The 23,052-nt window shown below is 40.0% G+C and overlaps 1 protein-coding gene across 1 annotated transcript in view; it reads right to left on the reverse strand.

The window, feature by feature from the left end:
- Positions 1 to 5,335: 5,335 nt before the first annotated feature.
- Positions 5,336 to 23,052, reverse strand: part of nrg2b (neuregulin 2b) — a 52,052-nt gene continuing 34,335 nt past the window's right edge. The window contains exons 5-11 of the mRNA XM_034690300.1: positions 19,216 to 19,274; positions 13,260 to 13,362; positions 12,138 to 12,267; positions 10,815 to 10,942; positions 9,611 to 9,826; positions 7,659 to 7,842; positions 5,336 to 6,604 (exon numbers count right to left, since the gene is read on the reverse strand). Coding sequence (XP_034546191.1) covers positions 6,128 to 6,604; positions 7,659 to 7,842; positions 9,611 to 9,826; positions 10,815 to 10,942; positions 12,138 to 12,267; positions 13,260 to 13,362; positions 19,216 to 19,274 — 1,297 coding nt within the window. The 3' untranslated portion in view covers positions 5,336 to 6,127. The remainder of the gene's footprint in view (positions 6,605 to 7,658; positions 7,843 to 9,610; positions 9,827 to 10,814; positions 10,943 to 12,137; positions 12,268 to 13,259; positions 13,363 to 19,215; positions 19,275 to 23,052) is intronic.

Genomic DNA, 23,052 nt, shown 5'->3' on the forward strand with positions numbered 1-23,052 from the left:
TGAAACCTACTGATGGTTTCGCATATACTGAAAGAACAAAAAAAACGTCTGTCACTGTGCCTTCTCATACAATTCAACTTGTCCTGTCCTGTAAGTTAAAGCAGCAGTGTTTTTTTCTCTGTGGTGTAAATATCTGTCATTTAATATTTAGCTATGCATTAATCATGATTTCGAATGTTTTATAGGTCATTGTTTTGGACTTTTAATCTCTTTAGTCAGAGTATGGGACAGTAGGAGACTGGTAAGAAAAAGGAGAAGGACATGTGGCAAGGGGCCGGGGGTCAGATTTGAGCCCTAGCTGCTCGCTTCAGGCGTCTCTTTACTTGGAGCAGGGGGTGATTTAATTGCAGAGCTAAACCCACACACTCATGTATGGACTGCTAGATGTATTTATACAAACATACAGAGTGAAAATATTCAAGGCTAACTTAGTGCTTTAAGAAGGCAAAGCCTCATCAGCTATGCACATGGGAGAGTTAGAAAGTTAAAATTCAACAGAGGAAGGGTTCAAAATGGGCAGATACCAACAGACCCCTACATATCCAAGGACAGGAAGGAAGTGCAGGTGGAAACATTGAACCTGTTACTTTATCACACCCAAAGTAAAGCGTAAATATACTGGTTGGCAACAATCCAATGTGGGAATACAGCCAATTCATGCACACATCTTTTAGGAATGCCAGAAATGACTCACTCTGGGAACATGTCCATGTACAATTAAAACATGGACTTAAGAATGTAAAGTTACATAATTGGGGAAATATACGAGATTGTGTCATTGATAATGATAGATATTTTACAAAGATGTAACTGGTAACGAGTAAGAAAGCAATGACAAGAAACCTGTGCAAGGCCAAACCTTCGAGGAAAAACAACGATTAGAAATGATAAGAGAGATATGGACTATGGCCAAATGACAGATTAACGTAGACTTAGAGAAACAGTTTGAGTTATAAATTAAATAAATTGATGATTTATGACGAAATGTGGAATGTATATGAACTGCTCCTGGATCTGTATGCTCTCTTCTTTAGTAATGGACTCTGTTAACCATGGCTGTTTTATCTACAGTATGTTCTAGGTTAACTTTGTCTTCTCTTTTTTTTTTTCATTGTTTTGTGCATCTTACTGGCTGGAAAAGCACAAGTTGAAATGTATAATCCTTATTTGTAGGCATGAACAAACATCAATTCCCATCAAAGTTTCATAAAAAAAAAAATGAAAATAAATAAAACCATTGCCCCCATTATTTCCAGTGTCCCAGTTGTCTCCTGGTAAAAATCAGCAGATTGAATCAGTACATGTAAGTCCCTGTGCCCCTTGCCACAATGAGCTCACTGAATTCTCACACTCAATGAAAATATCTTGAAATTGAACACTGGGCATGTAGCTTCACTAGCTTAACACAGAGATGTCACTGTTTTAATAAACTTTTAATTTCAAGCATAGGAAGGTTGGACATTTGGTCAGGAAGAAGCTTGTATTGTGTATTTAAAGTATCTTCACCTCTTGACACTGATATAACAACTATCAAATGAAAAACAGAAAAATGCAAACCTCTGGTAAATCTGTGAAATTGTATCCCTGCTGTCTCTTCTACGTACCTGTCTACCTGTGTGCTCTCATTGTGCATGTGCAGAATCTTCTATGCCACTTAAAGCTCCTGTCAGGAACTTTTGGTTTGTTTTGATTGTGCCCCCTATTTCCCATCAGTTGTTTCAGGCGTAAACACAAACAAAAAGTAGATAAACAATCTTTATTCTGATGATCTTGTTTACTAATGTAGGTCATAGTGAGGCAACAATGTTCATTTCAGTTTGTTTTTTAATTTACAGAAAACTCCTCACAAGCTTTAATGATGGCAGAATATGAATTTAGATTAAGAATGCGATGATAACAATGTGCTGCTTTGCTCTCCTTAACAAGCTACCCTGGACTCTTCCTGCACCCTAAGTGAGCTGGCATGTTAATATATCTGGGGATAGTGAGATTTACCACATTGCAGATTGACATTTTATAAATGAGTTTACTCCTACTCATTGCTGATATTATTTGAAGAATGGTGCATTTCTGCATGGTGCAGGAGGATGTTAGGATAGACCAGCTGGACCTGAGCCCTATTTTACCATCACATGGTCATTGAAGGCCTGTTGTTGCACAATAGATCAAGAAAGTCTCACTGTGAAGTGCATAAAATCCCAACTTTTCCAAACCAAATTTGCCCTTTTTCTTGATAGAAGAATCATTACTCTGTACTGAAGGACTTGCACATAATTCATTGCAAAATTGGATACATATGAACTTGCTCATCCTGTACAAAACCTGGCATTACCTATTGTTCAATGTATAAAACCATCCAACGTGAAGTGAAAAAATCTGCTCAGAGGTTCAACCGTGTGCCAACTCTAAGGCATATAACATTTTTAAAACCAGTTTGAGCTTTTTTTGTGTTTTGGTTAAAAAAATATTTGATTTCTCTTGTTGAGGGTGTGTCAGAGGGTTTAAATGAATCAGCTGCAACATAATAACAAAATGCGTAATTAGGAAGATACTGTGATTGCATAACACAGCAATAAAACAGGCTGTTCAACCCTCTACCATTTTTGTTGACAGTTGACTTTTGACTTTTCAGCAATTTTAACATTCTAATAAATAGAACTTCAATAATTAATTATAGTTGTTATAATTATAATTATTATAATAACATCAATTGTTATTATAATTATTGTTATTATTATACTTTTACTATTATAAGGATCATTATGATTCTTCTTATTATTATTATTTATCTATTTATTTTATAATTCTAATTTTATTTCTGAGGATCTTGTCATGACTGCAACTTCAAAAGTAAACACTGCCATCTAGTGGACCCATCCCTCTCAGCTCCATTCTGAACCTCTAATCTGAAGTAACTTTCTTCGTATTTAACATATCAAAAATAACAACAAGCTCTCCACATTATGCTTAAAAACGACAAACAGTTGTGTTGTGTTTCAAAGATGACAGTATTGTATCAAATGGTAGGAATAAAGTTTTATTTTTTCATATGAAGAGGTGGTTTTGGATTTTTCTTCTTTAACAAGTAGTATGTTTTTGATAAAACTTGCAAAAAATCCTCTAGCATATTCCAAGAATGATGGACATGAAGAGAAGGGGATTTATTGCTGGATGTTAAAATGAAGACACATTTTTATTTTTTCACCGAGTGGAAAAACAATTTTCTTGCTGCTTTTTCCATGCACCCAACTACCAGTACCACTAGGACATGCAAAGGGGATGTTGTGAGAGGAGAGGAGAGGAGAGGAGAGGAGAGGAGAGGAGAGGAGAGGAGAGGAGAGGAGAGGAGAGGAGAGGAGAGGAGAGGAGAGGAGAGGAGAGGAGAGGAGAGGAGAGGAGAGGAGAGGAGAGGTGGAGGGAGGGGGGAGGAAGAAAATTGGAAGGTAAAAAAGACAAAGGCAAACTTTGACAAACACAAACGTGATAGGGCTTTGTGTGTCTATGTGTGTGTTTGTGTGTGTGTGTGTGTGTGTGTGTGTGTGTGTGTGTGTGTGTGTGTGTGTGTGTGTGTGTGTGTGTGAGTGTGTGTGCATGTCTCAGTGTGTGCTTCATTATGTGCTAGTATGTTGAAATGTATGTTCATATGTAAAGGTCAACAGGGGAGTGCAGGGTGAGGAGAAAGAAGGCAGGGTGTTTATAATTCAACTAGCTCTAAAAGCACACTACCCTCACTTGCAGTATTTCCACATTGCAAATCCCAGATTGTTTACAGTGATAGTAAAACAAAACTATCCAGACTGTTGGGCAGAAAACCCAAATCATGTTTTTTTAAGTTTTTAGCATGATTCCCCTGAATCTGAGGGGTTACTTGCAGGTGTCATTGTTAAAACACTTTCTATGTCGGTGATCCATGCATCTTTTGTGTGAAAAACAATAAACTCTACTCATTGGATATTGGAAATTAGCTCTAATAGAAACAGATATTGTATCTGATATAGTATCAGTTTTCCTGCTGAGCTTGAAAGGGTTTCTAGACTTGATGTATTATCTGAAGTGGAAAAGTTTCTAACTAGACCAGCTGACTGTCAGTGTGCTGTTCACTATACTCATCTGGAGATGGGGCCTAAGATCATCTGCTAGTTGCCTCTGAAGGGCTGAGAAATACATAGATGTAGGAGGTGATGAGAAGAGGAGCGGGCAAACAAAGACAGACACGTGACAGATCATTCAGTCAACATGACCAGGCAAAATAAGTGAAATTAATAAATGTATAGGGATGCAAATCAAGGAATCAGAATGATCATATACCACAGTTTTGGTTGAGAGGAAAATAAATAGAATCAGACTCAGAGACTCAGAGACTCACTCTGCAGCAGTGTGAGGCCGCACACCGGGACACACAAGAAAGCTTTCAGTCAGGAGGGGTTGAGATTCCAGGGACTCTTCTCTGGAGAGGACCGGTAAAGTATCCAGTAAGATAACAGTGGTAAATAGGAAAAGGAGCAGGTTTTGTGTGTGTGTGTGTGTGTGTGTGTGTGTGTGTGTCTGTGTGGGGGGGATTATCTCCTCAGGGGGGCCAGTGTTCCTAGCTACACCCCTGCAATATAGTGAACAGACATGGTCTCAGCAAATATCATTTCAACATCATCATCATCATCATACACAGCATCACACTGATTACACACATACACACAACTTTGTAAAGTGAAGAAGAAAACAACTGAATCTCCTCTGATTCTAAGAGTTTTTGCCCACGACTCTCTGGATCATGGCCACGAGTGAAAACACAAACAAACCCAAAGGACTGACAGGAAAGAGAGTTAAGGAATGTGGACCTGGATGCGGACACAACTGTGACTGAGATGACGTGCGCTCACTGCTTTGAGTCTTTTGGCTGTGATGTGATGGGGAAGTCCTGAGACACAGTGCGGCTCTAAGCTGCTGGCATAGGAAACGAGTGGGCCGGGCAGCCCACGGGAGGCCAGAGTCAGGCTGGATTACAACGGTATTATGTTCAGTTTGGATCGGCAGCTCCCTACCCAATGACTGCTCACGGAGGGAGGTTCTAACAGTGCAATGGAGCTTTTGGCAGCGTGAGGATTGGTGGTAGGAGTATGTCAGTCAAAGAAGAGACCACACCCTCCAAGGTAAACACACACCAAAACCAAATGAGGCTTTATGAGGTGTGCGAACACACATGCACACGTGTACACACACACACACACACACACACACACACACCACACAGACACACACACACACCACACAGACACACACACACACACACACACACACACACACACACACACACACACGCACACACACACACACACACACACACACACACAAACATACATACTGCAACCACCACCAATGTCATGGTATCACCCTGAACACCTACACAGGAAATTGGAATCACTTTCCCTTCACAACTCTTAACACTCTTGTTTTGAAAGGAATAAGAACAGATGACTGAGAGGCAGGGAATGAGGACATAAATAACTCATGTGATTCATCCAAAATGATCAAAACTACCCTACACATCCGGTTGCGTCAGTGACTGATGTTCCTGTGAAAGGAGTGCATTGCATGGATCATTCTCATGTAAACAGACACCTTTTACACAGAAGGAATTAATATTGCATGATGACATAATCAGATCACAGTTCAAAAAGGGAAATATCCCAAATAAGAGAAGAAACAAAGTAAAAGGAAGGAAAAGGGTTTGTCTCTATAAAAACGAGGAGTCTTTATACGAAAGGCTACAAAAACTCAATGGGACCTCCAACTTCAGCATACAGCAAAAGGCACCACAATATTATTCTATTAATCTAACTTGTGAAAAAATTGGCACATAATTCTCTCATTTTTCATCTCTCATAATGCTGTAAATCAAAAAACTTTACATATAAATATCCCCCCCATTATAAAAAGTCTTTGCTGTTAGCCAGTAGACAATTTTTGCTGAAATGAAAATAAATATTTCATTTGTTTAGAATTTCTGTCTGTTATACAAAATAAAAATATTTCTCCTAGGTGCAGGTCCCAAGTCCACGGTTTGTGTGTAGGAGCCAGGGGAGTGTGTGAGGTGAAGAGGGCAGGTGAACTGTGGAGGAAATGTTTGGTCTTAAAGGGGCATGTTGTCAGCCTTGGAGCGCTGTGACTGAGAGCCACGGCTTTGCCCGTTGTTGCGTGTCCCCACTCGACTTATCCCACGGTGAGTCCGTGTGTCTGCACCAGATGTTGAGCGGTAACCGGGTACAGTTAAAGGCGGGTCCATGTTCATGTTCTGCATACTTAGGAAAGGTGTGCTCTCCCCATGAGCGTCCTCTTCCTCCTCCTCTTCCTCCTCCTCCTCTGACTGGCTAAAGCTCTGTGAGCTGTAGTCCCGTAGGCCTGCTGAACGCTGGGAGATGTGTCCATTGAGGCGGTTGCGTCGCGGGCGACGCCGGCTTCGGATGGGTTCCCGTGAGGAGGCGTACTCCTGCGTGGTCTCGTAGGCCTCGTCATCAGGGAGACGGTAAGGGCTCGATGGTAGACTTCCTGTGCTCTCCGTCAGGTATGGTCGCCTGGGACGCCGGGGCTGCCTGTACAGACTGCCGTCCTAAAATGTGAATGAGATAAGAGAGTTTGGTAAAAACTGGACACTATTCAAAATGTTGTTTTTGTTAATGATATGCTCAAACATATCATGATATGAACAAATAACATGGAGGAAACAATTACTGGTGTTTGAACCATCCGGTTAAAGAATAATCTGGTCAAACATCCTACATGTCTCGGTTTTCCAAAAAGGGAAAATAATTGTTCTGTATTTAGAAATTATTACCATGTTCCAATTTAGAGTAAGTACGACACAAACAAAGATCTAGACTAGAGGAAAAAACACGAGTTAGTGTCACTGACTGCTTCAAGTCCAATCAGACAGGTGCTGACGGGCAGAGCTAAGTGCTAAGTCATCATTTCCACAGCAACAAAATCAATCATCATGCAGATTTCTATATAATGTCAATATGGTCATCGTTATTATCATCATCATCACCAATGCCTTTGTCATCAACATCATCATAGCATTAATTGTATTAATTGTGTAGGTAATTCACACAAGTGCAGCGTATAAAACTCTATCTAAAGTAGAGTAGGACTCTGTGGATCGAGTGTAGTTTGGTAACTCACTGGAGACTACAGAGGAGAAGAGTCTAACTTGAGTTTATAAGTGTTTCCAAGAGAGCTGGGTCTTCAGGTTGTTCTTAAAGGTAGAAGGGGCTGATCGGACGGAGTTGGGCAATTTATTCCACCACAGGTGGACAACAGAGGAGAAGAGTCTGGTAAGTGACTTAGGGCCCTGTTGACTTGGGAGTACTAGGTATAATCCCTGGCTTTAAAAAGCCCTTTTGTAATATCATGTGGGTTTTTTAAAATTCAAGTATATCTGCATGACCAATGTTTCTGGATTTTCTGCAGTCTTCAGTCAGTATAAATTGGTAGCAGATAGGAAAAGGGACTCCAAAACATTGAGGGACAGATTGAATTGGTCTTTCATTTTCAAATCATAAACAACATTACTTCAAAGTTAAAATCTTTCAATGGTGCAAATTTTCACCATCACCAGTCAAATCAGGGTTAAGTGTGTATGTATACTATATTTTCCTACATACATCGGGGCATCTTAGCAGTGGCTGGTCGTCTTCTCTGCTGTAGGCTGCAGCGGCAGGAGGCAGGGAGAGAGCGTGGCTTGTGTTTGGTGAGGTGATCTGGAAGGTGGGTACCTGGGGTGGCAAGGGAGGGTAATGGAACTCCACGGGAGACAGGCGAGCTGGTGTAGTCAGCGCTGACACGTACCTGGAGAACAAAGTGTTGAATTAAAACAGGGTCTGAATCACAGCTGGAACACGTGACACACACACAGGGGTTAACTAATGACACTTATTTCAAAAGCTGTTATCAAAGCTCAAAGTGGCATCAAGCTGCTGAAGACACACCCTCAATGTGTTTGGCATTCTTTTCTCTGCTGTTTGGTACCAAAAGACACCAGAGGATCCCAAAGGGGTCAGTCTGAGGATGTCTTATATTGTAATCCTGCTCTAAGGCATAGTAGTTTGATTACTGGTGACGTTAGCACAGTCACTTATTGTGGAGCCACCTTGCTCCTCATTCAGTTCATAAGAAGTTAAATCACTTCTGAATATGTGCTACCACAGCCTCGTGCTGCATTGGAGCTACGGTGGATCCCCTAATAAGCTTCCCCAAACCAGTAACAGCAAGTAGCTTAACATCCAACTCAGAATCAATTCCAATTAAATCAATAAATCATTGTCAAAATGCATCCTGTTGATGTTGAAGTCCTTGCTAGGGAAATTATTATCATGTATTGAATACAAATCAAGACAAAGGGAAACTTTGAATTTGTTAAAAACTATAAAATAAAGGAAAAAATAAATATAATTATTACAGGTTATATGACACACAGACAAGTTATTTTCCAAATGTAAAGGTCTAAAGCTGTTTCCTAATTATCATTTCAATAACAACATTCCTCAAATTCTGTAATAAATGTATGTCTGGATGGCTAACCTGCCCTTTAAATGGTTAATAGTTAAAGACCTGTGCTCATGTAGCACCATGCCAGTCTTCAGACCACTCTTTCACTTTGTTACAAGCACTTACTCACGCATCTGCACACTGATAGCAGAGGATGCAATACAAAGTGGCCATAATCCAATTCACATGTATTTACACGCTGCTGCCTGTGCCACTGGGAGCAATTGAGGTCAATGTCTGGCCCAAGGACGCTTTGGACTGCAGACTGCAGGAGCCAGGGGATCCCACCGCCAACCCTCTGACTGAGAGATGACCCACTCTAACACCGCGCCAGTACCTTTCTCGCCTGCCTAAGTACACACCTACCTACTAAAGTGCATTCACTGTGCATGAGAGCGATAAAGAGATAACAACGAGCCAGGTAGTGACAGCGTGAAGGCAGAAGAAAGCAGTTTTATAGAGTCAGCGATGGCAGCACGCCTCTCCGCATCACTCTTCCGACTTCATCATGAACTATGAGCGAGGCAGTTTGAGTTCACGTGTTTGTGGCAGTGGCTTCGACTTTTATTTCCGTCAGATACTTTCAAAAATGTTGCTTACATTGCACATTTTACAAAAGTGGCGTACCCAAGCTCTATGTCAAAGTGCTGACATTAAAGTAAAACTGTAAAACAAGTCTTCAGTATTTGACCTTCAAGAATAATAGTATCGGCACAAGTAACACGGAGTTGATTTTCACCTTATAGACAAAACAAAGACAGTAACACAACTGGTGAGAGTACTGCTTCGACAAAGAATCAACCAAAAAGTTACCAAATTTAATAAACGGACACTTTTAGAGCTCATCTATCTTCCAGGAGGACCCTGGGTTATAAAGCCTTATGAAAATATACAGTATATTTATGGTTTAGCTCTTGCAGCATTGTGAAATTGGCAAAAATGAACAGTCACTTGGGGTCACTAAAGAGCAGGGGGCTGGTGTGACGATACATTAAACAAAGCAACACAAACACAAACAGACACACAAACATAGAGTATCCAGTGTCCTCACATATTTGCACTGCCCCACCTGTCACTGTGAGGCGAGTCTCTTAGGGAGTCGTAGGAATCCCCATACTGCATCCCTGGTCCGGACACATCCGTGCAGCCCCAGTGGGCGGCCCTCCTCGCCATGCATGCTGGGCTGCTGCATTTACTGGTTCCCACTGAGCTGGACAGTCCACCCGACTGGCACTCTGAGTTCAAACTCTCTGTTCGCTCCATGCTCCACGTCTGCTCCTCATGTCTACAGGGGGACGGGTGTTAGCAAGACAGTTAAAGGGTGACAAGAGTACCGATGAGGAAGGAGGATTCAGAGGAAGAAAGGAGACGATACTACACATTTGTTAGCGTGGTCTTTCTGGTAAAGTAATACATTTGGTTAAAAGAACAGTTTTGCAGCACTCTCAGTTCAGTAAATCTTACTGACAATAAACAGTCAGCTTTGTAAGGCTACACAATCTGACTGTACACTGACTGCCAAGAAAAGTAAAAACAAGACAAAGTAAAAAAGGACACTTTAAGAAAGTGTTGCATCAACAAACCAAAGACTCATATTTTTCTTTAAAGCTGAGGACACATCAGAAAGTATTGCCGAGCCAGACTAACAACTCGTGTCTACCCTGCTGGACTCTCCTGAACAGAAAAACATTTAATCTCACCAGCTCTACAGAGAAGTGTTTTTATTAAGAAATATGAACAGTTCAAAGATTAACTTATTATCACATGTCCAAGGCAAGACATGAGTTAAGACTGACCAACATTTGCTGCGACTAAAACTCACTGAGGGACGTGACATCTTGAAACCATACATTATAATTCAGGCAGATTTTTAAATCTGTTACTACGCTATATGAAAAAAGTTGACTTTAATAATATTTTGTTGTAAACTGTGCCTTGTAGAAGTCTACGAGTATTGCCTTTTTCCTGACCTTCTTGACATGGCACCAGTGATGACAGCGCTGCAACTACAGGTGTGTTTCCTGTGTTGTCTCTGTGATAATGGTCTTTTTTTCCTCTTAATATAATCTTAAAGATTAATAACGTTTTGGGAATTAATTGCAAAAGATGAATATTCAACCTTCAGAGTCAAGTACTCAACTGCAGCTGCAGTTAAATGAGCTACTGCAGGTTTGGTAGGCTACTTGCTATCAGCTAACTTTCACTTTAAGTTTTTAAAATTGATAAACGGGAATATTGAACCTCCAGTATTTGCATCTGTGTGTTTGTTCTACCTGGAAGCATGTGAGGCAGTAGTGGAGTGGTGAGAGCGGGTAGACATTCGGCTCCCTGCGTAGTTGCCTGCTCCCTCAGCTCCATGGCTGATGACACACTCTGTTGTTGGGACGCTCTTTGAGATATACTGCAAAAAAAAAAAATGGACATATAAAAACAAAAGTTGATGCATGTAACAAAACATTAAACATAATACACAAGTGATGCCTGGTGAAGGGAAGATGACTTTCTAAAGACCTAAAACGACTCCTCAACACTTTTCCCTCCTCACTGTTTTCAGTATCCCTGATATGCTGACTCATGCCAGTAGTTTGCAGGAGAATGGTAGGTGTTTCCTGACCTCTTTGTTGCGTATGTGCTACAATATCTCCCCATGATGTCTATTATCAAAGTTTTCTTTGCACACTCTCTTGTTTGAAGCAGGTAAAACTGGTCTATATGCTGTAAGAGCCTCTTAGTGGAGTTTAATGTAAGTATCATAGTTAAATAAATCCAGTAAGTGACTCTACCCGAGGGGACATGAGATGGCAAAAGGCACCCTGCTCAGTTCACTCACGTGAATCTGATAACCACTACGAATCTTCTTGATCTCTTCTTTTTGTCTCCCTTTCCTTATTTCAGCGTTGAAGCATCTATTCTGATCATTTACCTTGTATCACTGTTTATTGAAAAATTAGGTGATGAAAAGCTCTGACCAATAACTGAATTCATTTCACCACTGACCCAAAGGAGAATAAAATAAGCCCGGAGAATACAAAATATGTATTCTATCAGATATGATCAGAAGTTAAAAGGACATTGTCAACGAAATAGCTAGTTATGCACCTAAATGTTTTGATTGTCTCTGAAACAAACTTAAAGATAGATAGATAGATAGATTTTCTTCCTTCTATACAGCTCTGTTTTTTAACATTTAATCTTATTATTCTGTAATTGATGGTAATTTTGTGTTTTATTTCTTTTTAAGCTTTAGCAATGATTACATATGTTTTCCATGCTATTAAAGCCCTTTGAATTGAATTGAATTGAAAATAGAGAGAGAGAGAGAGAGAGAGAGAGAGAGAGAGAGAGAGAGAGAGAGAGAGAGAGAGAGAGAGAGAGAGAGAAAGAGGGGTAAAGTTAGGCAATAACTCCCTGACCTTCTAATTGAGAGACAACCCACTCTACCCCTGAGCCACAGCCGCCCCTCCACATTATGAAACTCTCAGATTGAAGTGCAGTGTTATTAGGGGGTGGTGACATTTATCCCCACAGTCTCCCTGACCTTGGAATCATCTTTAATTGTATCAGATGTTTTTTTTTTTGTTTCACTTGAGACTCACATCAACCATTGGAATCTCCTCCGGACCAGGTCCAGGGGGGTTGGGTCCATTTTCCAGCTTGCGGCTGGGTTGCTCCAAACACGGATTCTGGTTCTGGTGTAGGTGACTGTGCATCTTCTTCCTCTGTTTCCTAGACATGGGGTGAGGACAGCACAATAAGTACACAAGTATAACAGTTCTTTAGAAGACAGTTCTCTCTTCCTAACTTTCATCACCATGTTTTTGACCCTTAACTCATCCCTTGATTTTGTTATGACCGTGGAAACATTGTCAAAGCAGTTCAGCTTCCTGTCTCATGTTGTAATCTCAGCTCTTTGTTGGATCCAGTGCTCTTACAGTCAGGATTGGAGACAAAGCACATTTCAAAATGACACCATGGAATCCAGTTCAGTAGAGGGGATTTTTTTACATTGAACTATTTTGCATGTATTTAAAAAAAAATCACAGGATAATCTTATAAAATAGCCAAGGCAGCACGATCTCTCCCTTCCAACTCTGCAAGCATGCATGCTGTCTTTATACCGATCCACTATTTGTCTCAAAATGTTGCTTGAAATGTTTCAAATGTTTGTGTGTGTGTGTGTGTTTTGTCTCCAGCTCAGTCTTTTAAGAGTAACAGATCAAACAGTTCATCACATGACCCTCGCTTGGATGTTGTGCCTGCAAAATAATAACATTTGAACTTTTTTCTTCAAGCCCAATCCATTATTTTCGAAAGACACAGTCAGAGACATTTCCTGCAACACGTTTTTATTTTTCATACTTTATGTATATTTTGCTGATGATACCACTTTACTACCAAATGAAAGTCTCTTATTGTCATTAAGACAAATTGTTTTTTAGATTATACTTTGGGTACTTAGTCTTTATTGGACAGGACATCTTTAGAGAGACAGGACATGAGGGGAGAGAGTAGGACTAGGAATCGTTCCCACAACCAGACAAATGAGAACTATATCCTCTGTTCATGAGCTGCCTGCCCTCCATGCTGAGCTAAACCAGCTCCTCTGTAGAGTTTTCTGTTTTAACTTTACGTTAGCTAGAAGGTTACAGAAGGTTAATTTGAGGTTTGGTTTCCTTAATATATGCGGAGTCATTAATAATTCCCTTAAAGACACATACTTGGTTTTGCAGTAGGCCACCACACAAACGATGCCGACCACCAGTAACGCCACACATATCCCTGTGATCGTCAGCACACGCCTCTGGTAAAGCTCCTCAGCCTCTGTGGAAGGAAACACACAAATGCAGGCACACACACGGTCACATGCATGCACACATTGATGTATAGCACACAGAAAACACAACAGACAAGAGTACACACACACGCACGCACGCACGCACGCACGCACGCACGCACACACACACACACACACACACACACACACACACACACACACATACAGCATGAGCACTACTCCATTGATGGCTACTTTATTAACACATTTCTAAATAATGACTATCCTGTCACCTGTGATGTCATTAATCATCACCTGCTCTATCATGCTACATGACTCTCAGTTATATAAGCAAAACAGTGCTAAGAGTAATTGTACAAGTTTACACAGCAAAGTTGTAACCCTATGTGCTGACAAAGACTATCTACTGTCCCTGTACAACTTGATTCACACGGTGGGATGTGATGCTACAGATGGTGCTGCAGGGAATATGAAAGCATGCCTGTATGAAGGTGGGCCACAACAAAGAGGTCGTCCATATGAAAAAATTAAATAAAGCATTTTCTGTTCAAAGTGTTAACACCACAACGGCCAGAGAGCAAAAGAAAGTTTGTGATTGACAAAAAATCATATTTATCTCTGTTTCGACCTTAATCAGAAAACGGTCTTTAATGATCACTTTGTAATGTTTTATGTGTGAACAGGCACAGATCTGCTACACTATCAAGTCTGATTCACAGAGCTCTTAAATGACAGACTGGAGGTCTTCTGATCGTGGTGATAAAAAGGTAGAATAAACAATGGCATGTCCCAAATTGGTACTTATCAATAAGCATTATTAATAGCTATTAAATGAATTAGCATCAGTAAATAGCATCAATTAAAGGAGTGGTTGGATATCGAGACGTTTGCTTTATTGGACCTGTGAGTAAGCACACTTGATGATGATGCTCCGAGTTCCTCAAAGACCCTTCCACATTTCTACAAAGTGAGAAAACTAACCACTGGAGGTTTTCTAAAAAATGTATAGAGATAATTTAAGCAACGTATACATTTTCAATTAAAATATGTATTTTTATTTTTTGGACCTCAAATTTAATAATTATTACTAGAAGAAAAATAGTTAAAACAACGAGTTGATTTCTTGAGAAAAGTTGTCCTCAAATAACTTTTTGAAAATATTCTGCTATCATTTGATCGAGTTAGACGAGAAGTATTACTTTTTTTTGGTTCTTGTTTTGTAAGTAAGATAATTTGCATTATTTGATTTAATGACAACAAAGATGCTTTCAATTGTCTTCAGTTTATCCATTTAGTGTAATATTTTGAATAATTCATTTTCCTTTTAAGGTTACCAAAAGTTACTGGTGGAGTGATATTATTTCCCGCAGTGAAGTGAGTTGGTCACGGATATCCTGTATTCAGTTGTACCCCGGTTATGGTGTGATTAAGACGCACAGCAGAAGGTGTCCCTGTTAGGTTAAGTATATTAGGTTTATATTTAATGCAGAGACAAGACATGACAACTAGGGACACATGCTAAAATGACGGCGTTACAGTGGTACAGATTTATTTCTAAATTCTAAAATGTATATCAGTTATTTGGAAATTAGTATCATGTATACATTTCAAAGACTTTTTTAGGCTTCAGATAGTCTGATGTATCACTGCCACACCTGAAACACATATAAGCTACCAGACAAATAGATGTTTCTTCTGAAGTTATTTGAATGACCTATAAATGCGCAAAGAAAAACATTTGACTTACTACAACATTCCCATTTTTTCGCTTTTCAATTTCAAACTCAGATAGTAACATGGACAGTATCCATAATTAACATCTGGACCTGTGATAATTAGATTGGAGATATCATTAATGACAAATGCAGCTTGTCAATATCAATAAGGTTAAATCCATTCTGGGCCTGCTGTGGTGTAACACTCTGCGTCAGAACAGCAAGTGCAACAATACGATAGTGGAGGGAGCAACACAACAGAACAGGAGGGACAGAGGGAGGGACGTGATGAGCCAGGAGGACCAGAAGGACATGGACAGAGGGGTCGGGGGGGAGGGGGGGTGCTTAGAGGGGCAGCAGGGCCGTGACCAGGAGAGAGACCCAGGGAAAAACTAGTCCCCAGGCTCCAAAGATTGACCTGACTTCTTTCCCTTAAGGACTAAAGCTGGATTAGAGAGGTCCTTGGATTGTTGGTCATGGACAACAATCTCTGATGACTTTTAATGTTTCTCCTGTCGTGAACTTTCTGTTTCTATTGTTTCCTCTCTGTTTAGTCTTTAAATGTTACAGTGACATCTGTGTACATCAACAGTTGAGGACTGTTGGTCAGTGTATATATCTGTGTATTTAATTTTAAAGCTTGTTAGAATAAAATTAGATGTATCAGTAATGTGCATTGAGTGATTAATTTCTGAAATCAGCTTGAAACAAAGACATTTGTATCAAAACCATTCTTCTGACTCAAGTCATCACCCCCCTAAAAAAGCTAGACACACAACTGGAGGTAAAGGTGTGTGCGCGTTGGTTTGTGTGTGTGTGTGGTGGTGGTGGTAAGGGTGTGGGGGAGCAAACGGGCTGTTCTAAATAAAGAGTCTCTGTTGGGATTGATAAAAGCCTGCAGGAGCCTTGGCCTGGCATTGTGCGTGTGTCACAGTGCTCCGATAAAGAAAGGTTTGGGGAAATGGGAATGTGAACTGGCTGGCACACTGGAACTCACAGCAATCTTGATTTGGGACAGGTGAGCTCTGTACTCTGACACTAAGTCAATCAAGGGCAGAATAATAAGGCCTGACTATGTGGTCAGGTCTTTTGCCTCCTTTTGGAAACATTTTAAAAGATGCTCAAAGCTTGCACGTCTTTACTTGATGGGCTGCTAAATGTGCACGCTGCTAGAACACAGAGGATGAGCCTGATATGTGTTCATCTACAATGTGAAACAGTCTCAGAGAAGCTTTTGCTTTGAGGTTTTCTACAAATAATCTCAATTTTGTTTTACGCTTGGCCCAATGTGTTGTGTTTGAATCAACCCTACCTCTTCTTTCATTAATATGCAAGGGATTGGTCTTTTCCCCTTCAGTCTACCTTCTGAAATGTGTCAAAGATTGCATGCAGAGAGGGGATGTTACATGTCTTAAAAGCAGGTTAGTGGGCAGGAGGAGAAGAGGGACAGGTTGAAGGGGACCCATTTGTTGGTTTTAGTAAGAAGATGGCACATTAATGTGTGACTGTGAGAGGTTCTTGGCAAACCCTTTAAGCACAGCAAAATGAATAACAATGATCCATACCCATAAATTCAATTCTGAGAAGCTCTGCCAGCGCATAAGTTGTCGTGATAAGAGGAGAGAGACAGATAGGGTCAGGAGTAATGTCCACTTTGGAGCAGATATAGTATTTCATGTCCTGTATACACTGAACCAGTATATAAATTAATTTGTGCTGTCAGCCATAAGCAATTGACATGTGTACCGTCCAGTAACAGACAGACAACTCAGACAGCCTCAGCTCTGTAACCCCCATAAATGACAGGAACAGAACCAAACCAAATCCAAAGTGAAGGGAGAAAATGAACATAAGCAGAAGAAAAGAGAAGCCAGCAGGCAGGAAAACGCATGCAGAGACAGACGGACATGGACAGCAAGACAAGAAGCCACATCACTTACTGCTATATTTACTAGACCTCATTTCTGGAGTAAACAACATTAAAAGAAATGAAAAACAAAACAAGACAAAGGAAGAAGCACAAGAAAAAAAAGATAAAAAGCAGTGGGTTACTCTCCAACGTAAAAACACAGTGTAGTCAATGAGGCTGCAGATGGGGTTGGGTGCTTGATCTGGTTTAACTAACTGGAATTGTGCCATATATTTATATTTTTAGCACTTTTCTCATCACTAACTGCTTCATATTACGTCTATAACCTCTCATATGATTTTTAAACAAATCATCTTTCAGAATTCACTGTTTCTGTGGCACTGCATGCATTACTATCAAATTAGAGGGATGCCGATGTGACAAGTCAAACCACTGTCCACACTAACCTTTCCTAACCTATGTTTTAAAACTGAGGAAAAGCAGGCAGGAAAAAATAATATGGATTTAAACAGCAGAAAAGGCTCCTTCAGCCAAGGGAAGGAGCGTCACAATGCAAAATAAAAGCACATCGTCACACAGACAGAGTTTAGCATGTACACACGGCCTGATGGGGTCAAAATAAGCAGACATCACAGAGAGAATGAAACCTTACTGTTCCTGGTAAACATTTGACATTATTCAGTTCAGTAACTTCAAGAACAGACAAACAACAAAGCAATACAGTGTAACTTGGTGCAAAAGAGTTAAACCCTTGGATTATATGACGTTTGATACCTCTGTGTTATCCTCCTGTGATTGCTTGGCCAGTAAAGAGTGCCTGCACTGCTGCTGGAGGCACAAGAACTTTTTTTCTGTACCAGCTTTTCCGAAGCTACAGGAACTTTTTGTGCAGGGCAACATTTATTTTTATTTTCTGATTATTCAAAAACAGACTTTAGGTGTTTTAGAGTCACTGCCCAAGCAATTGCAGGAGTGACAAAAAATGTCCACTTGCATCCCGATGCAACAGTTTGAAAAACCAAGACATCTGCACATTTGCATCTTGGCCTACAGACAGATGGGAAGACTGATACTTCTATCTTTACTGTGCACTAAATATGAAAATAAAGCTAGGAGATGGTTAGCTTGGCTTAGCATAAAGACTGGAAGTAGGGAGACAAAACTGTCTTAAATATATTCACTGTATAAAAAAAGACCACCGCTTGTTTCGAGGTGATCTGGAGATGAAAAAGAAAACAGACAGTAGCTGGACATGGCTTTCACTCTTTCTCTTGAAACTGAGTAACAATTAAACAAAATAAATAGCATGCTTATCAGAAAGCTTTTAGTGCTGGTGGGTCTATATGGTTACCTCTGGTAAGGCTAAGGCTAAATGTTTGCACTCCTTCAGCTAAGCCAAAGTAACTGTTTCCTGGTTGTTGTTTCATACATGTGTTTTGAACTATTCCTAAAAATGAACTAATCTGTTTGGAGGAGGATCAGAACATGTGACACCATCAGAAGTCAACCTTTAAACACTTCAAGCAGCAGTTAGCAACATGCTATCAAGACAGAGTTTATCAAATGATCCATGGATGCAGTGACAACAACACTCACTGCATTGAGTTTTATCTGAATCTCTCAGTAAAGAACAGATCCATCAACATGACATTAAGAAACTCAACTCAAATGTATATGAATCAATATGTGTTGTGCTGCCTCTAAAACATTAAAATCAAAAAATAAAACCACACAAAGAAGATTCGTCTTAAAACTGTACTTCTAGACATCTAAGAAGCACCGATGGACCATCATCAAAGAAAGGTGTGCCAATAAAACATACCTTTAACCTCTGTGTTGCATATTGTGTTTATTCTCTGTCTCCTCTGTTTCTTTTAGTGCAGTTCTCTGGATCAGTCCGCTCAGCAGCAAAGAAATGTGAAATTTCACAAACATAGCCTATAAAACATGGTGCTTATCGATGAGTGGTCAATTCTGGGGGCTTTTTGGGCTTTCAATCAGCTTTTTAGGTTACGATTTTATATCAATATCATCCTATGTATGATTTCTAAAATACTGATTGTTTGTTTCTTGTGACCAGAGGAGCACCACAGAGGAACCAGGAGAGACAGTGAGAGGAAGGGGTGGACACAGAGGCATGCAAACTTAAACTCACATTACTTAATTTTGCATGAAATACATTAGCAGGTTTGTAAACATAAAGACACACAGAGAACACACCCTCCATCCAACCCCTCCAATGTAGCATGCATCATCTCAGTGAGAAGGAGACAGACAAGAGCAAATGGACATACTGTAGAAACCGGCCATGACGGAGTTTTGACATTGGTCCCCGGTATAGTCATTGGGACACCTGATGGAGGGAAAACAAGACACAAAAGGAGGAAAGGGAGGTTTGGGAGGGTAAAAGATACAGTGGGAGGAGAGGAGGAGAAGAACTCAAATACAGATAGAAAATGGGGAGGAGAGGGAGGGGAGAAGAGAGGGGGACATAAGAGAGCAGAGAGATGAGGGATTAGAAACAGCACAATCCACCAGCTACAGAGAGATATGACCTGCATACTGTGACATCACTGCCATCAATATGCCATCACTGCAGTTAGGACATCATCAGAGTCATGAGAGTCATATGATGGTGGGGTTGGGATGAGGAGGGATTAAAGGTGTAGTCTCTAGCCCTCAACCCCTCTCACACACAAACACGGATACACACAGGCACACACAAACAAACACACCCTCACTACTGTCTTGGTTGTTGATCATGGGGTGTGATTCAACGCATTCCCTTTCCAAGCCCTGACTTAAAGCGCAATGAAATAGATAAGCAAACAGATAATAAGAACATAAATATTTCTATAGGAAGGCTCATTATAACATGTCTGCAAAATAGCCACAAGGTTAACATGGACTGCACTTAGTCAGACTCAGGAGCGCATCAGAGTAAAGTCTGTGTCGGTCATCAATTACAGGGAGATTATGGAGCTGTTACTGTAGCTACACAATTTGCACATGTGCAAAAAGATCTAATAATGAGTAAATAAATCCACAAATGCATATACAGATCTGCAAATCAACCAATTTGTATGTGTACAAGTGTGTACATAGTTATTAATGGCTAGAAGTCTGCATGGATTTGTTCCAAGTGCTATAAACACATACAAGTCTTCAGTTACAATTTAGACAGACCTCTCCATTGGCTGTCTGTTTACACCTGACTATTGCTACAGCTCTGCCATGCAGGATCCATAGAGAGGGATCTACAAATATTAAGATATCCATGTGTATGGTAAGAGTTTGTTGTTTTTCTGAGGTCAGGCTCAAAGGCTTACTTCTGTCCAATCAGTCTCACGGGTCAGCTGTTGGCTTGAATTGTGGAGAAATTTCAATCAAACCAATAAATAGTACACCAAATTTTAGTTGACATGGATGACTGTGGCACAATGCAGGGGAAAAGCTATTATAAAAGTGGCGCTGCTAGCTAAGTGCAGGATGCTAGGTATCTCAGCATGCTTTGCGCAAGGAATCAAACGCTTGTGATAAAAAATTGAATAGGGGCAAATTGTCTTGCTGTGCAATGCATTTATTTTTTCATTTTTTTTATTTATTCCTAATCTTATTTATTCATTTATTCATGTATTCATTTATTCATTTATTTATTTATCTATTTATTTATTTATGTATTCATTTAGCAATGTAAGCATTTATTCAGAGCATTTTTATCAGAATCTAGTAAATGTAAAACTTTTTCAAGTCCAATCGTCACTTTTCTTTTAGCTTCGCTTCTCCTCTACCAAAGAAATTACTATCTGTCGTGTTTGCTGTGAAGTGCTCCTACATCCTACGACTTTGGCTGTTTTCAAAACAGCCTGCTACATACTACCTACTAATGTAGTAGGCAGTACCTACTTCCTACTACATACTGCGTTTGAATTTAGTATGTAGTACGACTGTTCTGTTGGATCTGTGTTGCAGTGCGCCGGACCAGACGTCACTGAATTTCCGGTTTCGGAATGCGGAAGTAAACAACGGCCAAGCTGATGTCGAAACTGCTTCTTTAGCATCACTTATAATTTAAAAAGTTAAGAAGTGGTTTATATGTAATTTAATAATTTCCACAGCACCTAAAAACTGAGTTCCCCCCGTCAAAAAAAGATGAGAAAAGAAAAAGCGGAACAAGCGCTGTGCATTGTGGGAAACAGTACGCGAGGCAGACTGGTCCGATGCATACTGTGAAATTTTCCCGAATCAGTAGACATCCGGGGAGTTTTGGCATACTGCTGATTTTGCTCTTGTTCACATATTACATACTACATACTGAATTTTGGCCAAATCAGTACATACTGCTAGTATAGTAGGCGGTTTCGAAAACAGCCTCAGTCTTCCTGCTGATGATGAGGAGCTAGAAAAATAAGGTCAATGAGAGCAATGATACGGAACTTACACAAAAACGCTGTGGGTCCAAGCCTCAAAGACTGAGCACAAGAAAAGTGTGATCCTGAAGTGGTTTGTCAAAATGAGCAATACAAGTCACAGTCAGCCGTTTGATAGCTTGTTGCACATGCTATCTGCAGCAATACTGCCTAGGAAACAAACAAACCCACACCAGCCTTTCTGAAATAATGCCTAAAGATGCCTCAGAACATCCTTTTTATTTCTTAACATATCATTTTGACTGTAGCCATTTCAGTGAAACTTTCCAATAACTTAACACAAATAATGTACTTAATAAATCAGCTCACTGACTTATTGACAAATGAAATGCAGAGTGAATTTGAAATGTATGAACTGTATCACTGTCTCTTTTGGGGTATTATCTGCAAGGCCTATTAGTCTATAAGTACAAAGCTGAGTATATATCTATATTAACTTGTATATCAACTAACAACAAGTGGTCAGAAAGTCTTTGAACGTGCCTTGCAGAGGTCATTCGAAGTTTATATAAAGCAGAATTTTCAGTAGCAAGAAACCCAGTCTGAAATCAAAATGGCTCAAAAAAGCCTTTGGGTCCTTCACATGCAAAAAAAGAACATTCTTGCTCTCTGTCATGCAGTATTAGTGTTAGGTTCAAAAAAGGAGGATGTGTAAAATCGAATTGTTTTTCAGTAAAATCAAAATGTTAACTGCGCACACACATTCAGAGACTGAGACAGACAGAGACAGACAGAGACAGACAGACAGAGACAGACAGACAGACAGACAGACAAACAGACAGACAGACAGACAGACAGACAGGCAGACAGACAGACAGACAGACAGACAGACACAGGACAGAAAGACAGATAGAAAGAGAGAAAGAGGGAGAGAAAGGAGAGAGACAGAGGGCACAATAACAGCAACAGTTTACATGCAGCTGCAGAATGTGGTTTGTTTCAGGATGGGTGGCTGATGACTGAATATGAAAATCACTATACCAAGACCAGTGCTGTGAAAGTTCACTGTAAAAATGAGCATGCTTAAGGCTCAGTCCACTGAAAACCTTAAATGAACTACCTCATGTTCAAAGTTAACTATTTTAAATTTTGAAATAAATGAACTATCCTCCCTACATCGAGTGACTCTTTTGCAGTAGAGCCTCCATGCATCATCATTCACTCACAAGTTTGACCCAAAGTAAGGCCATTAACTATACACGATAAAAAATGTCTTTGTTTTTTTTAACTTCATACATGTCATTCCTCTTATGTCATCTCATATATATTATTCTATCTACTCTTTTGTTGTATTAACCTTTTTGTTACAATTTGTCTTTGTGTTGCTGCAACTCCCAAATTTCCCCTCTTCACATTTTAACAATGTTCCCATGGCCGACGTGTTACAACAACATTTCAGTCACAGAAAGTTTAGCAGGGACCCACGAAAGAGCTAAAGAGGTTTGCAAGTGACATAACTCACCAAAGAACTGTCCCAGACAAAATTTCAGAATAAAAGCATGGTGTAAAACCGCAGGTAGTCTCATCACAGAAAACATAGATCAGGTTTTTACTTTGAAAAGCATAACGAGAGTGTAAATGTGACTAAAAAGCACTTGTGATTGGAATCCCTTCTCTATTTAATGATGACACTGTCTTACGAACTTTCTTCAACTTTCAGATGTTATATCAGAGAAGTAAAAAAGCTGAATGGAAATATGT

The sequence above is a fragment of the Notolabrus celidotus genome, chromosome 8, assembly GCF_009762535.1.
Source record: "Notolabrus celidotus isolate fNotCel1 chromosome 8, fNotCel1.pri, whole genome shotgun sequence".
Lineage (NCBI taxonomy): Eukaryota > Metazoa > Chordata > Actinopteri > Labriformes > Labridae > Notolabrus > Notolabrus celidotus.